We start from the raw sequence: 18,792 nt of genomic DNA on the forward strand, positions 1-18,792 counted from the left end.
TTTCCTGAATGAATAAATGCTATGGGCTTGGTTGGGTGCCTTGTTTTTTTGCCTCTTTTAATGGCAGCGAATTGAATTATAAATGACTGACTTATGTTACTAATGTAATATGTGTGTGATCCTCTGGTGGTTTTGCATCAAACAAGTTCTTAAAATACTTCTATACATACCTTGTGTCTATCCACTTAAAAAAATTAAAACACTGCATACATCCAAAGAAATTTAGAGCATTTAAAAACAAGCTTTACTTTTGGGGAGATCACCTACCTGTTGTAAGAAATGGAATAGGGTCAAGCAGTGAGGACATTTTTAAAAATAGCAATTTACAGGGGTGCCTGGGTGGCTCAGGCGTTAAGCGTCTGCCTTGGCTCAGGTCATGATCCCAGGGTCCTGGGATCGAGCCCCACATCTGGCTCCATGCTCGGTGGGAAGCCTGCTTCTCCCTCTCTCACTCCCCCTGCTTGTGTTCCCTCTCTCGCTGTGTCTCTCTCTGTCAAATAAAATCTTAAAAAAAAAAAAAATAGCAATTTACAAAGTTAAAAAAAAAATCCATTAGTGTTATGTCTTACAATAGCACTGACTAGAAACCAGGAAGTATTGCCTCATTTTTAACAGGGTGCAGTAATACAATTGTGATTTTTGTTTTTAAGGTGAGTTTGAAAATCCAGCTGAGATTCGATTCGATTTCTTGAAATGCCATTATTTACACTCTCTTCTCTGCACTAAGTCTGACAAGGCACCAGATGCTTTGCTGGCAGTAGGTCGAGGACTAGAATAAGCTTGTGGGCATTCATACAAATGTTTTAAAAAAAAGAAAAGAAACTACAACCAACACATCTTTTATTTACTTGATTGAAAGTCTAATGGTACATATGAGGTTTAATCGAGTTGCTCTCCATTTTATTCACACTGACTCCACGGAGTTGTATTTTCAAGCATGATTCCGCTCAACTGCTGCTCTTGCTGGGGCTTTGTTTTCTTTCAGGGTCAAGGTGGGTACTTTCATACAAAATCTTATTTTTAATCCCATCTCTGGCAATTCTTTCCTGGATTCTTAGCTTTGCATAATTATACCTACAATGGAACCTTATAAGAAAAGAACACAAATGTCATTTTTAATAATAAAGTTTCTCTAGAAACCAGCCTGAAATTTGTAGTAACAAAATCTAAGATGTTATAGATGACTACCCCAAGATTTTTTGAAAATACAACCATTCTAATTTGGGAGTGCTATCTTGGGGTGGTTTGGTGTCAGAAATACCTAGTTATTAAGGTAGGTTTTACATAAAATGAGGCTTTTTTTAATTACCTCTAGCTTAGTTTTACTTGTAGAACCTCATCTAGTGGAACTATATATATACTGTGTACTCTTGGCTCTGGCTTTATTTTGCTCAAGAAAACATTCATGCATGTGTTTTGTTAGTTGTGAACACATCTTTAAAGCCTTTCCAGATGTGACGTCATGAGCAAGAAATGAGCATCGGGGTTGAGGCCTTCCTAAATAAAGTAGAAATCATAACTTGGTATTGATGAAATGTCATGCATTTATCTGCTTGTTTGACAAATGGTATACAATGTGTCTACACAGACATACTTAAAGAGGTTTCTTCCTCACGGGTTGGGGGGTGGGGTGGGAGACCGATAGCTTGAAAAGAGCATGTGTTTGAAGTAGATCAATCTATCATGATCCTGGAACTTCTTGAATTAGTACACATACCAGCATCCTAAAGTCACCAGGATAAATCCTCCTACTCCAACGTCACATGATCTTCTAATCCTACCTGTCAAAAAGCATAACCACTGTAATTAAATTCTACATTACATATTAGTCCATTTAGAAAATGTTGATCATACGTAGAGAAAAACAAGATACTCACTAGTTAACAAAAAATGTCCAAGGCCAGCCACAACAGATCCTAATGAACCATACAATATTGAATCCCGTGCACAGGGAATGTTTTCAACATCTAAAATTCCTAGGAGCTTAAAGGGCTAGGATAAAATAGAAAAGAACCTGGATTGAACAAGGAAATAATTTCAGGGTGGTTTGGCAAAGATTAGAGTATGTGCTAGGGTGATAGCCACAAATCTTGCTTACCATCTTTGGTCATCTGGCTTTGGCCTACAGTCTGTAAATGGGAAACCTTGAGAATCTGACCAGAAAACCCCAAAACAGCAGGGCAATTTAAACCTAAACCAATTAAATTGTGTTAATACTGCAATTTACTAATTGGTCTGGAAAGAAAAGCATATGCCATTTTATGAGCCCTTTAAACATCTGTATGAAATGATCTGGGAATCTGGCTATCACTGAAATTAAAAAGCACCACCGTTCTTCCAATTTGGGAAGCATAAAAGGGGAAAAGAACTATTCTAACCATGTTTGCTTATAGTGTTCAACTTCAGATTTTATTGGTATTAAAAACGTGTGCAGTCTCTCCTGGTCTGTTTCCTTACGTGTGATAAGAAATTGTACTTGATTTGATTCTTTAATATGACATGGCAGCTACACCTAGGCGGGGAGGGTAGGTGTGACGGGAAAAGCTGGAAATCCAGAGTTGGGTTTCTGTCTCTGCTCTGCCACTAACTGGGATCACTTGTAGGATATATGTATTTTTTTTAAATTTCCGTGGCCCTCCATCTGTAATGAAAGGCATCGGGCTAGGTGATAATTTTAAGTTCAAGTGCTAAAACGAATGATTCTTACATTCTTTCACTGCAGTCTTCATGGGAATTTATGGACTTGATTTTCCTGGTTAAAAAGATACTGCCAGCTTAAGCTTCACATGTTTTAATGTGAATGCCAAATGGAACGGTTTTAGGGGTCTGGGAGGGCAGGACACATTTTTTTAAAGTCACACTTGTTTCATTGGCATTCCTATTAAGAACTTAGAACTAACTTTCCTAAATCTTGATTAAATGCAAGTTTTCAGTAATGCAGCTCTTTAAAAAAAGGAAGGCAACTTGTCCCTTTAAAGGTTTCAATGAATAGTAATACAGCGTGAAGGCGACTTTGCTAAAACGGGAGGATTGTGTAGGATGAGGGGACACTTAGTAAAGGGGAGACGGAGGAGGGGGGATGGGTTAGCCCGGTGATGGGTATTAAGAAGGGCATGTACTGCATGGAGCACTGGGTGTTCTACGAAAACAGTGGATTGTGGATCACCACATCAAAAACTAGTGATGTGCACTGTATGGTGACAACATAAAATTTAAAAGAGTTAAAAAAAAGAAAAGACGTGAAGAAGTGGGGAAAGGACCATAAAAGGGAAGTCAGATTACAGGCTGAATTATGAAGGATGTTCCTGATTGTATGTGTGTTAGTATTCTTTGGCTCAAACTGCTGCCAGAAAAGACAAAGTGTGATTTGGTTCATAATAAAGCAAAAATTTTATTTTGATTATTTTTTTTTTTTAAACTTTGTCTCTCCCTGTTCCGTTCCCCGCCACCCCATCCCTAACATTACTTGGTGGACATAGCTGTGAAAGCTCTTCAACACAAATCTTAGTAAGAGGGGGATTTAATTACGCTTCTAGGCAAGAAACGATCAGCTCAAAAGCCAAGATGAACATAGTCCTGGCAGGCAGGATGGTTGTGAGCCACTCAGTGGACAGCTGGACTCCACATTCCAGTCCAGGGCTAATGCACCCACCTTCAGAGCAGACTTTCTTAGGGCAAGGTCGGAGGTGGTGACTAGTGTCCATTTGAGGTCTTAGAAGCAAGTGAGAGCAACACCTTCCACCACAGGGTAGGCAGTCCTGATGGCTTTCACATTTGGGCAGGGGGCCGTAAGTAGAATAAAAGGAACTATTGGGCTGGCCACCACACACATCACACCATGGCTTTTTCGTGTGGAGTCCCTTCCGTAATGGAGTCCTAGTGTGACTCCCGGATATCCCCAAATCTGCAGACATTTGTGGGGCACTTGGATAAAATGCTATTAACCTCAGTTCTTTACAAAGTAGAAAATACACTTGCCAAATACTGAAACTGCTGCTCAAGTCAGCTAGGAGACCATCTTTCTAGTTCGGAGGTTTTCAAATCTGCTCCCCTCAGATTCTGACTCGGGTCTGGGATGGGCCATGGGGGGGATCTACGTTTAGAAAATTTGAGGGCTTCCCCCCCCCCCCGCCCCATGAACCTATCAGATTGAGGAAACACCTTTTAGATACTGTTTAGGAAAATGTGGGTCGCCTGGGTGGCTCAGTTGTTGAGTGTCTGCCTTCAGCTGGGGTCATGATCCCAGGGTCCTGGGACTGAGCTCCGCATTGGGCTCCCTGCTCAGTGGGAAGCCTGCTTCACTCTCCCACTCCCCCTGCTTGTGTTCCCTCTCTTGCTGTGTCTCTGTCAAATAAATCTTAAAAAAATGTTTGGGATGCCTGGGTGGCTCAGTTGGCTAAGTCTCTTTTTTGGCTCAGGTCGTGATCTCAGGAGCTACAGCTCTGTGCTCAGCATGGAGTCTGCTTGTCCCTACCCCCACTCGGAATCTTTAAATGTTTTGTAAAGGTCTTAAAAAATAATCAGCTTATTTTGGGGTGTCTGGGGGGCATAGTAGGTTAAGCATCTGACTCTTTTGTCATGATCTCGGTTCCGTGGTGGAGCCCCACACGGAGCCCCAAGTTGGGCTCTTTGGCCGAGAAGGCAGTCTGGTTGAGATCCTCCCTCTCCCTCTGCCCCTTAACCCTGTGCGCTCTAAAATCTTAAAAAAAAAAAAAAAAACCCCCTTATTTAAAAAAAAAATGCCTTAACAGAAGTTACATATGCTTTTTAAAATGGAACCTTTTAAAACCCAACATGTGGATACAGGCCAAGGATGCTGCTGCCAAACATTCTCCATTATATTTATCAGCACCAACTCCAACAAAACTGGTCTTATGTCAGTAGTGCTGAAGTTGAGAAATCAACACTGGTCTAATTAAACAACTGCCAGATTTAGAGGTGGCGGGGGGCTGTTGGTGCCAGACCCATTACATCCCTTGTTCTCCACTCTCAGCCTCTCATGTGAGAACACCTCTGAGCGAGTGCAAGTTGACCCGAACCCCCAAAACCTGTCCTTTCCACTGTCAACCCTTTGGTTTGTTCATAAATGAGAAAACCAAGGCTCGGGGGGAGATGTTTTCCAAAGGTCATGCATCTCGGGGGGCAGGCCTAAGTACATGACTGTATCTGCAATTTGTATCAAAAGGGTGGGGGGGCGCCTGGGTAGCTCAGTTGGTTAAGCGACTGCCTCCGGCTCAGGTCATGGTCCCAGGGTCCTGGGGTCGAGTCCCACATCGGGCTCTGCTCAGCGGGGAGCCTGCTTCTCCCTCTGACCCTCTCATGCTGTCTCTGTCTCTCAAATAAAATCTTAAAAAAACTGGGTAGGAATGCACCGACTAAGAGCATACTCTTCCCTTCACTAGTAGAGAATTCTCAGCCTCCTGGTAAAGTTGGAGTTTACAGATTACTTAAAAGCAAGTACAGGAAAACTAACGAAGAACCAGTCCTAAGCACATAGAATACTTTTAGAAAGTACACTGAATTGTAAGACTCTAGAATGAGTTCAAAACATAAATCCCTTTTAAGTACTTCCATTTATGATGTTCATTTCACATTTTTATTCCCTACGTAATCTGCAACCTTAATGTTTAACTTCTGCCGTTAAGCTTAAGCCTTAAACTAAGGAAATTTTAGACTTGTTCACTAAAAGTTTTATGTTTTTTTAATGTAAACTACACCCAACATGGGGCTCAAACTCACAACTCCAAGATCAAGAGTCCCACGCTCTGCCAACTGAGTCAGTCAGGCATCCCATGAAATTTTTAAGCTTAGATTTAGAAAGGCAGCTGTTCCAGCTCACCCTAAGATGCTCAAAAGATTTCTAAGCTGGAATGCCAGTTTAATAATTTAGGAAAATAGACTGATTTAGAGCCGCCCCATTTCCCACTGCCAAAGGTCTCAGCATTAGTGTTCATAGTCTTTCCTCTTGCTGCACAGGGCGAACTGGCCGCCCCCCCTTTTTAAAAGATTTTTATTTGAGAGAACGAGAGCGCATGAGTGGGGGCGGGGGAGAGGGAGAAGACCCCGCTGAGCGGGGAGCCCGATGCAGGTCTCGATCCCAGGACCCCGAGACCATGACCTAAGCTGAAGGCAGACGCTTAAACGACTGAGCCACCCCAGTGCTCTTGGCCCTATTCCTATTTATTTTTTAAATTTTGTTTGACAGGGAGAGCAAGCGAGCACGCGGGAGGCAGAGGGAGGAGCAGCAGGGAGCCCGACGCGGGGCTCCATCCCAGAATCCTGGGTTCATGATCTGAGCCGAAGGCAGATGCTGAACTGATTGAGCCACCCAGGCGCCCCCCGCTCTTCCTATTTAAACCTAGTCCTAACTGCAGTTGATTCCCCTAGAGGAGTTTGCTTCTAGTTACCCTTTTCCTCATTTGCAATATTATTTTTCCTCTCCAGTATAAACAAAAACAAAACTCCTCCTCGCTTGACCCTCCTCCCCTCCACAAACCTCCTGAGCTACTATCCTCTCTGCTCCCTTTCACTGCAAAACTGAAGTCAACCTACGTGTTAAAAGCCTCTCCTTCGCTTAACTCCCTTCAAAGAGCATTCATCCCTATACCACTGCAGCAGCTTGGTCGAGACACTGTAAAATCCACCATATTTCCATCAGCACACATGGCACAGATAATCATGTTTTTGAAACATTTTCTTGGCTTCAAAGAGGACAAGACTTCCTGGTTTTCCACCTCACTGGCCATTCCCGGCAGTTTTGCGGCTGTTCCCTCCTCTGACGACCTCTCAGGTTGAAGAGTTACCCTCGCCCGCTCAGAAATGTAGGCTTTCAATTAAATGCCTTTTACATGATGATGCCTCCCAAATTTGCAGATCACACCTAACCTCTCCCAAGCTTTTGTCTCCTAATCTCTAGCGACACCTTTTGTATGTCAAAGAAGGGCCTTGATTAGAACTATTTTTCGGGCATCACTACTCAACCAATTTGCAGACCAAAAACTTACGAGTCATCCTTGATTTCTTCATCAAACCCATGTCCAGTGCATCAGCAAGTCTGGGATATACCTGAACCAAATACATCTTTGAAACTAAAACACTTCTCATTTCCGCTGCTGCTACTCCCAGGCTACCATCATCTCATAGGATCTTAAAAGCTCTTGATTCCACTCAAGTAACTAGATCATTGTCCTTGAAAACCCTCCATGCCTTACAACTGCTGGGAAGGCCCTGCACAACCTGGCACCCACCCTCCTTTCGTATTCTTTTCTCTTTTCCTCTAGTCTAGGTACACTGGTTTCTCCTCTGGCAAGTCGAGATGGTCACTACCTAGCACATCCTGCCTTTCTCTAGGATCTCTGCCTGGTTGGCTCAGTAAATGAAATTCTCATTTTTGATTCCTGCAGTAGAATGTGAGTTCCACAAGGAATATTTTGCCTGTTTTGATCAAGGCTATATCTTTAGCTCCTAGTTTAGTGCCTCATACTCAGTAGATACTCTACTTTTTGAATGGATTTATTAATCCATCCAGTTATTAATAAATTTAAATAAATTTAAAATTTAGCTATGGCACTTTCCTGGTAGGCATGTACCAAATTTCATATTTTAAGGTTTCCTGGAGAGCAAAGAATGGGAGCAAAGAGTTTTTAAGAGTTAGTTCTATCAGCTTGATAACTTCCATTTTTACCTTAGGTTTGCTGATGCTAATAATCCCTGGTTTGCACTGGAAGGATCACTGAAAAATTCTTTAAAAACTGCAGGCTTCCTTTTCTGACATTACCCTGGGCTACTAGTTCAGTGATAGCTTATGTTATATAAATTTTATAATCTCCTTGGTAATCATGAGTATAATGATTAATCATGGTATAATCTCCTAGTATTTCATGAGCAGTTTGTTTACAAGCCTTTTGTTTTGTTTTTTAACCTCGCCACACAAATTGGGTAGTGCTCAGTTTTAGGGCTTGTACCTATCCATTTCACCAACTACACAGTATTTTGTTTTACTAATGATGGACCAATTAAATAAGTCAATATTATTCTTTCATTCGATTTTTTTTTAATTTTCAACGGCTAAACCGTACTTCTGACCCTTAAATGATGGCAGTTACCTCCTCTCAAAGGTAACAGATACAAGAGAGCTAAAAGCCCCGTTTAACCTCCCCATGTTTATATAGTTATGGTGCCTCTTGAAATAGACAATTTTAAGATAAGGATACACTTGGTTACATTAAGCATATTCCAAGTAGTATGAGGCATTAAAAACAAAAGGCACCAGTAAGTGTTGGAACTGACACAACGTGTTTTGATATTAAATCTGGAGATAACTTATGGAGTGTTTGTTCATATTAACCATTTGATCTTGGCCAGATTTAAGTGGAAAAGTCCTCAGAGAAGCAGTAACTCTGAATGAATAGGAAAAAGTTCCAAGCTGAACAGAGCGTATCCTAAAACCGTAGTTTAGGTGCATTCCGGCACACAGTGGGTCTTGAGTAAATAGTTGTTCATCACTGATCCAATCAATGTTAATATCTCTATAAGGTTTTCTGAAAACTGTTTTCTTCTATTTTCTGAACATCTGTTACTTGTTCAGCACTGAGGTTATAAATTGGGTTCCCTTGAGCCCAAGGGGCAGAAGACAGAAATCGGGAACTTGCTGTAATGATGCAGTTGAGTAGAAGGCGCCGGGGAGGAGAGGGAACAGGTGCATTTCAGTCTGCTCTGGGGAGTCAGGGGGCCCCCTAGGAGAAACCGCCCTCCCTTCGTGGCCCACCGTCTCCAGAGCCTCTACAGAGTAGAAGAGCCGGACACAGGCTAACAGGGGCTAGGTGAAAGGCTTTATCGTCCAGGCCAAGGAATTCGGGTTTTATACGGGAGCAACGGGCTGTGACGACTGGATCTTAAGCAGAGAGGTGAAATGGTGTGGTTTACAGGTTAGCGCACACGAAAGGGAAAAACCTCAGCCTTTACATCCGCTCCTCCCGCTCTGGATATGCATTCCCCGGAACCTAACCACGTTTTCACTGCTCCGCAGCACTTCTGGGTCCCTCCGTTGCTAAGTGCTGACAAGTATACCACATCAGTCTGTCCTCGGGGAGCTCGGAGACCACGCTTCACCTGCACCAGCCCCTTCCAGCGCACAGCTCTCCTGCACGGGGCTTCAGTTCCCTCCACCCCCTAGTCCCGGCGAGGGAGCTAAAGCGTGTCGGGGTTGGGGGACGGGAACCGTCTCTCTGCCCGCAACGCCGGAGAAGCCAAGGACGGGGCCTCGGCCCGAGGTCTGCAGCCCGCCGCCCGCCCCCGGCCCGAGCGTCCCGCCACCGCATTACCTTGCCCTTGGCGGGCTCGCCGGGCTCCGGTGTGGAAGCCATGGGATCTGGTGGGTGCCTGCGGCCCCGCCCCGCCCCGCCCGCGCCGCGAGCCGAAGCCCCGCCCGCCCCGCCCCCGCGCGCCGGCCGCCATTTTAGGGAACGTTTCTGCATCTCCGCAGTGGCCGCGCTGGGCCGTAGCCTGGGCTGCGGAGCCATCTCCTTTGTTCAAACTAACGGCTTTGACGCCTTCTCCACAACGGGCTATCCGCAGCTCGGGGGGCCGGGGCAGAGAGAGGAGGACGGCTCGTGAAACACCCCTGCACCAGGATCCTTGACGGGGCGGGGGCGGAACAGCGCCCTGGCGCCTCGAGCCTGCGCCGTTTCCCGCCCCAGCCCCAGCCCCAGCCCCCTCCTTCCGCCCCAACCGCCATTTCTAACCGTCGGCCGCGGGTTCGCGCCCGCGTGCCTGAACACCGGGCGCGCGCGAGGGGAGGGGCCGCGGCGGGGGGAGCGGGCGCGCCGCCGCCGCTTTGTCCTGCGCGCGGGCCCCGCGGCCGGGTCGGCGGCCCGGCCCGCTCCCAGCCCTGGCCCACCGGCCCGGAAGTTGGCCTGCGCTCCCTCGCGGCCCGCGTCCCCTGCGTGTCCTTTGTCCTTCCGGCTCCAGGACGAGCCCTGGGTGCCGCCTGCAGCTCCACCCGGCGCCGGCAGCCAAGTAACCCCGAGCGCCAGCCCCCTGCACTTCGTGGTCCCACGCCCGCCTCGCCGCCTCCCCTTTTCGGTCCATGACTTAGCGGCTTTAAAAATAGCGCCGCCCCGCTCACCCGAAGGAGACTGGGGACAAAATGGAGGGAGCGCTCGTGGGCGGACGTGCGTCAGGGCGTGCGGGCCCGAGCGGGGTGGGAGGGCGGGTGCGGACGGGGGGTTCGGGGCGGAAGAGGCCGGGCGGTGGATCTGCCCGTGCCTTCTGTTCGCCCTCTGGTGAGTGCCCCGCCGTGGCCGCACGCCTCCCATTCTCTGCACCTTATGTCGCACGGGCAGCCTTTGTGCCCTTCCCGGTGCGCGCCTCGGCATGCGTCTACGTGGCGTGCGCGGCGGCCATGTGGCAGTCCCGGTCACCTGGCTCCGGCTCGCGACCTCGCCTTCGCCTGACCCCTTTCTGCTGTCCGGGTGCCACGCACGGTGGAGGACTCGAGTGTGGCTGACGATTGGGTTTGCCAAGTGAGTTGCTCTGGGGAGCTCGGACAGTTCCTACAGACCGCTGTTGTACGTACTAGGGCCCGGAGGAAAAGGCACCCACCCCTGCGATCCCGCTCGGGGCGGGGGGGCGTACTCCCCTGAGACTCCCGGGCTAATGTGCTTTGAGCTCTTGGTCTGGAAGGTAATATTCCATAAAGGAGGGAGGAGTTCTTGTGAAGTAGTTCCTAATTACGTTGTGAAGGAAGGAAAACTGGAAAAGTACCAGGTGAAACATGTAAATCGTCCTGTTTCTTATTGTGACTTTGAAGATTGTAAACCCATGTTGTTTGTAAAAATTGTAAACTCATTGTCTTTGAAAAGTATTTTTGTGTCATTTCTATTAAAAGTTTTATTTTCACGAAATTGCGTAATACTTGCACGTTTGTTTTTCACAGTTTACAGAGAATGGAAAGTAAAACATTTTTTCCACTCTCCTCCCTCCCTTGTCCCCTAAGGTACACTCACCAGTTTTGATGTGTCTGTTTCCAGACTGTTCTTTTTTCTTTTTTCTTCACTGAAACAATGTTGGTATTTAGGATTAAAAAGCGGAAGTCTCTCCATGCGATCCTTGCCCCTCTTCATGCGTACGCATGTGTCTGTGTATGATCCACATACGTCTAATTATGCACTGTGTGATTTGCATTCAATACTTTTTACCATTTAACACTGTTGCAATTTTTTCATGCAAGTACCTATAGATTTTCTTACTCATTTTAAAGGCCGCTCATCAGGCCTTCATCAAACCTCATCTTCCTTCTGATTGACATACGGAAAATTTCCGTATGTGTGTGTGTTTTTTTTCCCACTAATCTCTCCCCGCCCCAAATCTTGAGGAGCATCTTTAGGTTTCTATCTCTGTGCACATGTTTGAATATTTCTGTAGGATGGATTTCTGGAAGTGGCCTGATCCGAAGGGGTATGCACATTAAAAAATTGAATACCTACTGCTAAACGGTCCTCCAAAATACTACCAATTTACATTCCCAGTGAGAGTCTTTGAGAGTGCCTGTTCTCTTTTAACCTTTTTAACACTGCATGTTATGTTTTAAAATTTCTGCGGAGGGCGCCTGGATGGCTCAGTCGTTAAGCAGCTGTCTTCTGCTCGGGTCACGATCCCAGCGTCCTGGGATCGAGCCCCGCTTCGGGCTCCCTGCTCCAAGGGAGGCCTGCTTCTCCCTCTCCCACTCTTTGCTTGTGTTCCCTCTCTTGCTGTGTCTTTCTCTGTCAAATAAAATCTTAAAAAAAAAAAAAAAATTTCTGCTGATCTGTCGGGTGAAAAGTGCAATCTTAACTGCTTTAAACTTTACTAGTATGGGTGACATTCTTACAAATGTTGATTGGTCATTCTTTTTCCAAGAATTTGTGTATCAGTTTTGTGCATTAAAGATAGTGATTAGTGTATGTGATTTCCTTATTAGTTTATAGCAGCTCTTTACAGTTTTGGCTTTTAACTCAACAGTTATTTCTATTTCATTTGTTAATTTTGTTTATAGAGACTTTCTTTTTAACTTTTTTAAAACTGGAATCTGTCAATTTTTCTTTATGACTTCATTTTGTGTCTTGCTTGTAAGCCTTCTCAGAGTAAGGGACAGGCGGGCTAGGTAGGCAAAGATAGATAGGGGGCTATGTGATCAGGCTCACAGAAATCCCAAAATGTGGAGGTGTGGGGAAACCAGAGATATGGGGACAAATCGGACCACCCTACCCTAGGTGTGTGGGGTGGGTGTCTTTATGATAATCACCTGTGACCAACAAAGAATAACCAGACCCTAAAAAGGAAGTAAACCACTGAAGGTGTTATCAATAGAGATTGTTAAAAGGATTTAAGTTCCCTGGTTAGCTTTCTATAAAAGACCAATCCTAAAGGCCCTCGTCGGCAACCCTGTGGGGACCCCTCTCACTCTTGAGAGCTTTTTCTGTATCTTCACTTAAACTTCTATTGCTTTACTCACTCTCCGTTGTCCGCGAGATTCATTCTTCGACTCCGTGAGACAAGAACCAGCTCTCCCGCATCATCTCGACTCCCATAATTAAAAATGCTCTGATAATTTTGAAATTATCTTCATACACTCCCTTTCTCAATAATTTTATTTATTTACTTTTTAAAAAGATTTTATTTATTTGACAGACACGGCGAGAGAGGGAACACAAGCAGGGGGAGTGGGAGAGGGAGAAGCAGGCCTCCCGCGGAGCAGGGAGCCCGATGCAGGGCTTGATCCCAGAACCCTGGGATCATGACCTGAGCTGAAGGCAGCCGCTTAACGACTGAGCCACCCAGGCTCCCCTCATTAATAATTTTAATCATTTATGTCTTACTTCTTAAAAGACCAACTTTTGGCATTATCGACCAAGATTATTTATTTTATCCATTTTATTTTTTATTTTACATTTTTTCTATTTACCTCGTATCTTGTTCTTCAAAAATTTTATTTTGTGGGATGCCTGGGTGGCCCAGTCGGTTAAGCATCTGCCTTTGGCTCAGGTCATGATCCCAGGGTCCTGGAATCGAGTCCCACATTGGGCTCCCTGCTCAGTGGGGAGTCTGCTTTTCCCCCTACTTGTGTTCTCTCTGACAAATAAATAAAATCTTATTAAAATATTATTTTATCTTTTTTCTAGCTTTTTGAATTGACTCACTACTTGTTCTCCATCTTTCTTGGTTTCAAATGAATGTATTTAAGGTTATAAAATTTCCTTTGAGAATCATTTTATCCCATGTTATGTCCTAGACTTTGACAGGCAATATTCCTATTACCCTTTTTTTCTTAAAATTTTAATAGTTTCAGCTTTTCTTTCCAAGTAACAAAGTGTGGATATGGTTTTGGAATTAATTTTCAGTTTTTTGGTTTTGTTTTACACTGTGGCACATGTATTTCTACTTTTTGTAATTTATTGATTTGTGTATGTGTGTGTTACCGAAGAGATCATTTTGTACATGTCCCATAGGTATTTGAAAACTGTGTGTTCTGTATTAGTATTAAGTTAAGGTTATTAATTATAATAGTATAATGGATATAGTATAAATATATGTATATAGAAATTATTAATAGTGTAAAATTAAGCTTATTATCATTCAACCATCTTTTTGTACGGTAAGGGTTTTTTCATTGCCAGCAACAGACTCTGACTCTAATTAGCTTGAACAAGAAATGTACTGGGAAGATGTGGAGAAACTCACTGAAATGATAAAAAGTTAAAGAGCCAGGTCTTGAAAAGGACAGCATCCAGAACAGTTCCGGGGGTCTCAGAAGCAAGAGGTAAAGAGGAAAGTGACCCGGGCGCCTGGGTGGCTCAGTTGGTTAAGCTACTGCCTTCGGCTCAGGTCATGATCCTGGAGTCCCGGCATCGAGTCCCGCATCGGGCGCCCTGCTCCGCGAGGAGCCTGCTTCTCCCTCTGACCCTCCCCCCTCTCATGTACTCTCTCTCTCTCATTCTCGCTCCCTGAAATAAATAAATCTTAAAAAAAAAAAAAAAAAAGGAGGAAAGTGACTCTTCAGGATAACAATGACGGCAAGGAATCACGATACGAGGAACATGATACTGGATCTGTTCAGCCTTCTTCCCACCATGGTGCTTTGCTCTGTCAACCATGCAGTCTGTTGTAAGACTCCCTGTTTGTTTGGCAGTGGATGGTGCCCTGAATGAGGTGGTACTTTAGCATCGTGGGTGGAGTGGAACCGGAAAAACTCTTCTCTACCTGTTCCTTCCCTTGTGGTGGCTATAAATCCTCTGGCTCACTGCCCAGAGTCTGTGCTTTCATTTTCTCAGCTGGGAGAGAGTGTCCAGTATCAGTAATCCCATCCTAGAGAGCAATAGTCATCTGCTGGTGGGAGGAAATTGGGAATAACATTTTAGGGGTTTGGCAGGGCCGTGCTGGCCAAACTCACCTTTTGAGGTTCTCTCTTAGGCTTGTGCGGGGTTTTTAAATCTAGTGTACTGGCTTTAATAATCTGATCCCAACTCCTCTGTATTATCAGGAAATTCCTACGGTCCTGGTTCGCTGCTAGTGCATTCTCCTGTCTTTCCAGCAGAGGTATCAATTTATTTTTATATTCCTTTCGTCATTTCAATAGGTTTTGGAGAAAGGAGTGGTAGAAAGTTGTGTTGTCAGACCTCTATAACCAGAAGTCTGAATTTTCCTCCTCGTCTTTCCTGTTTGTGTGTATGTGTGTGTGCACGTGTGTTGCATATGTGTGTGTTTAAGCTGAATGGACTCAGAAGTGCAGCTACCTCACTTTACTTTGGAGTTCTGCACCCCACAGACAGCGACTTGGATCTCTTTCGGCCCTTTATTCTGGTAGTTTACCTTTGTATTTTTAAATAAAATGCTCATTCTCTTATTTGTTGATTTTTCAATTTTAGGCATTGTCTATTAATAACGACAATTTGGCTCTCTTCTCCACCCCTTTCCCCGCATCCTCTCAACATGGATGCATCAGATTTTAACAGTGTTAAACCAGCATTCAGTGTAGGCATTGTTATGACAATGTAAGTGTCCGTAGCTGAGCCGTGTAGAGTACTAGGATTCCATTTCTTTTCTTGTGAAAATTTTTATTTTTATTTTTTTGGAGTTAGTAATTGCTTAATTTGTTTATTTGCTTAATTTTGTTGGAGCTAGGTCTTACTGGCTCTTTTCTGCATAAGAAATGATCTGAATTTAAGCATATAATACTCATTTGGTTCTTGGGACAAATGAATATTATATACTCATTTCTTTTTCATAATGGCTCTTGAGAGCTGATGCTGGGCATCTCTTGTCAACTCTGTTCAGTGACTTCGTGTTGGTAGCTTAAAATCAGCTATAATGGAAGTATTTATGCCATGAAAATCAACAAATGCTACAAATCATGGCGTTTTTCTTTCTTCTTTTCTCTTCAGAGAGACGGTTTACCAATACACCACTGAATGCACCCATCACTAACTTTTCTCTCAGAATTATCCTACAGAGTGATAAAATTCCTACCATGTAGTCAAACACATTGTATAATCTGCCTGTCAGGGTTTTTTGTTTTGTTTTGTTTTGAAGACATCTCTCCTGGAGCTTTCCTCTTCGTGATCCAGTTCAGAATGGTTCCTTTCTCAGACTGATTCCCAGCTATCATCTTGGAGACTCTCATCACCTCTTGTCGGTGATCACCTGCCTCCTCAATTCCTCATCTTCCTCTTTGTTGGCTTACTCATTTTCGAGGACTGTATCCTCTAATGGCTTCCTGGAAAAAGGTTGCCTAGAAGATAAACATTTGGGGATCATCATGCCCCCAAATATTTTTTCTCCTGTCAACTTTGATACTTAGATAAAGTTGCATTTCTAGAGTTATTCTTCCACTGGAATCATTATCTTTCCTACAAGTAATCCCCTACATAATCATAATGCCATTTTCACACCCAGGGAAAATAAGCAATAATTCCTAATTCGACTAGAATGTAGCACATAGGGAGGCCTGGGTGGCTCAGTCAGTTAAGCGTCTGCCTTTGGCTCAGGTCATGATCCCAGGGTCCTGGGATCGAGTCCCACATCGGGCTCTCTGTGGGGAGCCTGCTTCTGCCCACTTCTCCCTCTGCCTGCCACTCCCCCGCTTGTGCTCATGCTCTCTCTCTGTCATGTCTGTCAAATTAAAAAAAAAAAAACTTAAAAAAAAAAAAAGAATGTAGCACATATTTAAAGTTCCCCAGTTGTTTAGAGAAGTTTTTCCCAATGCTTTTGTTTTTGTTTTCAAACAAGCAGTACTGCTTTTGATTGTTAAGTATCTTTAGTCTTTGTCTAGGACAATCTCCCCATCTTATTTTTTCTTATGACAATGAATTTTTGGAAACTCTAATAAGAGAATTGTTTTGCAGAATGTCCCACATTCTGGGTTATCTCTTGGTATCATTTAACTTGTGTGTTTACTATCCCCTTTATTTTCTATAAACTGGAAATGAAGCCTAGGGTTGCACCATCCAGTATGGTGGCCACTAACGTCAGGTGGTTGTTGTACACTTGAAATACGTGCGGCCAATGCAACTAAGAAGCTAAATTTTAATTTAATTTCACTGGAAATAATTTGAATTAAAATTTAAAATTCATGCGTAATTTACTTATTGGAAAAATTTTAAGTGTGTTTGGAAAAACTTAGGTATGCAAATCTACTTTTTCAATGGTAAATTTTATGAAATCTTAATACAGATCAAATATTTCCAATGAAAATTTAGCATCTGAATTGAAATGTGCTTTAAGTGTAAAAACATGCACTGGATTTTGAAGACTCACTACAAAAAAAAAGTAATACATTAATTTTTTATATTGATTACATGTTGAAATACTAATTTTTTTATATTGGGGCTAAATTAAGTATATTAAATAAATTTCACCTGTGGGTTTTTTGGTTTTGTTTTTACTTTATGTGGCTACTAGAAAATTTAATATTACACTCGTGGCTCACATTATATTCCTATTGACATGCACGGTCTAGTAGCCTGATAAAATTCAAGTTAAACATTTTTTTTAAGATTTTATTTATTTATTTGAAAGCGAGAGAGGGAACACAAGCAGGGGTAGTAGGAGAGGGAGAAGCAGGCTTCCCACTGAGCAGGGAGCCCGATGTGGGGCTCAATCCCAGGACCCTGGGATCATGACCTGAGCCTAAGGCAGACGCTTAATGACTGAGCCACTGAGGCGCCCCTCAAGTTAAACATTTTTGATAAGAATATTTCTAGATGATGTTGTGTATTTCAAATTGCATCACTTCAGGAGGCTCCTATGTCAGATGGTCCCACTATTAGCTATGCTAACTTTGGCCCCTGGTTAAGATGGAGACATTGTAAAGATTCACTTACCTTTTTGCAATTAAAAATCTATGCAAATATCCCCCAAATCTGTTCACCTAATGGTTTTGGCTTTTTTTTTTTTGTGATCCTGCCTTGAACTGATGATTACATTGGAGGTTGTCAAATGGTGGTTTTCTTATTTTGTCAGTCCATCTCTGTTTATTAGCTGGCTTTGGTCCTCCCCTTTAATAGATCTATATTGATATGACTTTAGGTATGTATGTATCTAATGTGTTACAATTAATTATAGTCATTCTTTTTACGCTCAGTACACTTCTGTGTACATTCCCTGCCCCAGACCTGTAATCAACCAGACCTGTCATCAACCGTTTCTTCAAAGAACTCTTGTTCTTTTAGTGGGGATTACATTGCTTCTTAAAGCCACTTGAGATGAATATTTTTTAAGCATAGGAAAAACATCAATGGCATTTTATTCAAGATCCTTACCTAATGCTTTGTACACACACGTTATTCCATCTATGTAGCTGATCACAGAATTTAAGCGTTACATCGCAAACCATTATTTTCCTCACTGCATGGTTAAACTGAATCTTGGATAGCCTTAGCTTTCACATCTTTGAAGTGAGGCTAAAACAGCCTCCTGCACCCATTCACATTAGTGTGTACAAGGATTGTCAGCTCTCCCAGGCCTCTGCGCCTCCTAGCATTATCATCTCCCCGCAAGTAACCCCCACCCCATTTTTTAAAATTTCAGTTTGTAACTCCCCAGTTTATTTGGAAACACTCTTTTCTGAAATATATTTATATGCATTTGAGATTAGTTATCTCAAAGGAAACAGAAGTTGCGCATATTTTCCTATAAATTTATTAAACACTGATGAAAGTACTTATTAACTTACTGACATATTAATATTCAAGCACTTCAACATAATATAATTCCTTTTTCAATCTTTACAGTGATTTTTTCCCACCTAAGCCAACAAGCATTTCCATTTGGTGTATGTGTGTATATGAAAACAGACCCACTCCTCAAAATAACCGTAAAATAAGCCAGCATGCAGTGTCCTTCTTTCTGTATATATTAAAATTTCAGAGGTATGGTGGTGCACATGGGAACAAATAAGCCAATTTCCTTAAGAAATAAAATAAGCATATGAAATTTAAGAAGTATTAAGGTGCTAATGATCAATCCACTAAGTCTTTCTCTCTTTCCTGTCCTTTTAATAGACAACTGTGGTACTATGGGTTATGGGTGTATGAATTAAAACACTTCTAATCTAGATCGTGAGCTCCCGTGGATGGGGCTATTCACATATCTTTCTTATTCAATAAAAGGCCCTAATGTAAAAAGATGAGTAGTAATACAGGTGAATAGAAGGCATTTGTTCTTCATCAAATTATCTACATAAACGTCCTGAAGAGGTAGCATAGATTATTTGTGTCAGTGAGCTCAGAGGTTGACCTGAGCCTTGACAAGCTTTTA

General features: G+C 43.2%; 1 protein-coding gene across 2 annotated transcripts; it reads right to left on the reverse strand.

Annotated features, from left to right (window-relative positions):
• Positions 1 to 820: 820 nt before the first annotated feature.
• Positions 821 to 9,824, reverse strand: COX20 (cytochrome c oxidase assembly factor COX20). 2 transcript variants are annotated; one of them, XM_025877824.2, is made up of 4 exons: positions 9,324 to 9,704; positions 1,878 to 1,992; positions 1,718 to 1,781; positions 821 to 1,086 (listed from the first exon to the last, which is right to left on the reverse strand). In XM_025877824.2, exons 1-4 carry the CDS (start codon positions 9,519 to 9,521, stop codon positions 948 to 950), a joined length of 516 nt encoding a protein of 171 aa, XP_025733609.2. In that variant the 5' UTR covers positions 9,522 to 9,704; the 3' UTR covers positions 821 to 947. The 2 variants fall into 2 exon arrangements, with proteins under 2 accessions (XP_025733609.2, XP_073756002.1); XM_073899901.1 differs by having other exon boundaries at positions 952 to 1,086; positions 1,718 to 1,777; positions 9,324 to 9,824.
• Positions 9,825 to 18,792: the final 8,968 nt, after the last annotated feature.

This window comes from Callorhinus ursinus, unplaced genomic scaffold (assembly GCF_003265705.2).
Source record: "Callorhinus ursinus isolate GAN/ISIS: 27379988/994484 unplaced genomic scaffold, GSC_fseal_2.0 scaffold13, whole genome shotgun sequence".
In the NCBI taxonomy this organism is placed as follows: domain Eukaryota; kingdom Metazoa; phylum Chordata; class Mammalia; order Carnivora; family Otariidae; genus Callorhinus; species Callorhinus ursinus.